This window comes from Trichinella spiralis, assembly GCF_000181795.1.
Source record: "Trichinella spiralis strain ISS 195 chromosome Unknown Scfld472, whole genome shotgun sequence".
Lineage (NCBI taxonomy): Eukaryota > Metazoa > Nematoda > Enoplea > Trichinellida > Trichinellidae > Trichinella > Trichinella spiralis.
In genome coordinates this window covers 3,061-4,178 of record NW_003527411.1, presented here as the reverse complement: position 1 = coordinate 4,178, position 1,118 = coordinate 3,061, and the positions used below count along the sequence as shown (strand labels likewise).

General features: G+C 28.9%; 1 protein-coding gene across 1 annotated transcript; it reads right to left on the bottom strand.

Annotated features, from left to right (window-relative positions):
- Positions 1-840: 840 nt before the first annotated feature.
- Positions 841-896, bottom strand: Tsp_13195 (conserved hypothetical protein; the record flags this gene model as incomplete). Its single annotated transcript, XM_003370820.1, has 1 exon — positions 841-896. A coding segment is annotated over one exon (56 nt), but the record flags the coding sequence as incomplete, so codon positions are not given.
- Positions 897-1,118: the final 222 nt, after the last annotated feature.

The window sequence follows — 1,118 nt, the reverse complement described above, 5'->3', positions numbered from 1 at the left end:
TTCAAGCAGCTTATTTTATTCTTAGCTATTTTCATATTGTGTAGACAGTGAATACTTCATACAGTTTCAAAATTAACAGTTACAAAGTTTGCTTAAAGTTTCGAGATTAAGTTAAAATTGAAAATTATTTTTTAAAATGAATTTTAGGATAAATATATTTTATTGAAATCTAAAAAACAAAATTTTAACAGGTTTAATAAATTACGCGCAGTGAAAATTAATTCAACATTAAAAAATTTTATTGAACTGCTGTAAAGCCACGATTTTCTTAAAACTGTAGATTTCAATTAAATTAACAATAATATTTGCTACATAAAACAATACCCATATAACAATAATGTTACAATGGCATTTTGTTCATCTCGCATGGTTGAGTGGCATATTCACCCGACATTTTGCAATGCTAAAAATTATATTTCAGCAATCTCAGTTCAGCAAAAAATATAACATATTAAAAGCTAATAATAATCTAAAAAATCAGTAATTAATACTTTAATTTTTGCTTCTAATGCTTCCATTAATGAAACAAAAAATTCAGTTTTTATATTAATCACATCTTAATAAACTGCAGCTGTTCTGAATAAATTTAATTCAAATCCAATCATGACAACAACTGACAAAGAAGATTGAAACAGATTTTTTTCATTCACTAAAATTCCCAATCGAACGGTTCATCCTCTGAAATGCTGAACTCGTACGCACTTTTTTCGATTAATATATTCAAAAATTCATAACATGGTCGATCTTCAAATCTAAATGCAATTTGAAAAGTATGAACTGTCAAAATTCAAGCTAGAAAAATCAAAATACTTCAAAGTTGACAAATGCAAAGCGAACAGATTAAATTCTGGTAAGAGTTCTTCGCACAGCGTTCCCAGGGTAATGGATGATTTCATCTGTAAAATTTTATCATTATCATGTATACCCTGCCATGGCAAGGAGCCGGTAAACATTTCAATTATGCTATAAAACAGAGACCACAAATCGTCTACACGTCCAATATCCTAAACACAAATGCACTGCTAAAAGTAGACAAACATTTTCTTCCAATCACCGACTTCATCGATTACCTGATTAAGATGGGCTTTTATGGATGCATATTTTCGCGTTCCTTTGAA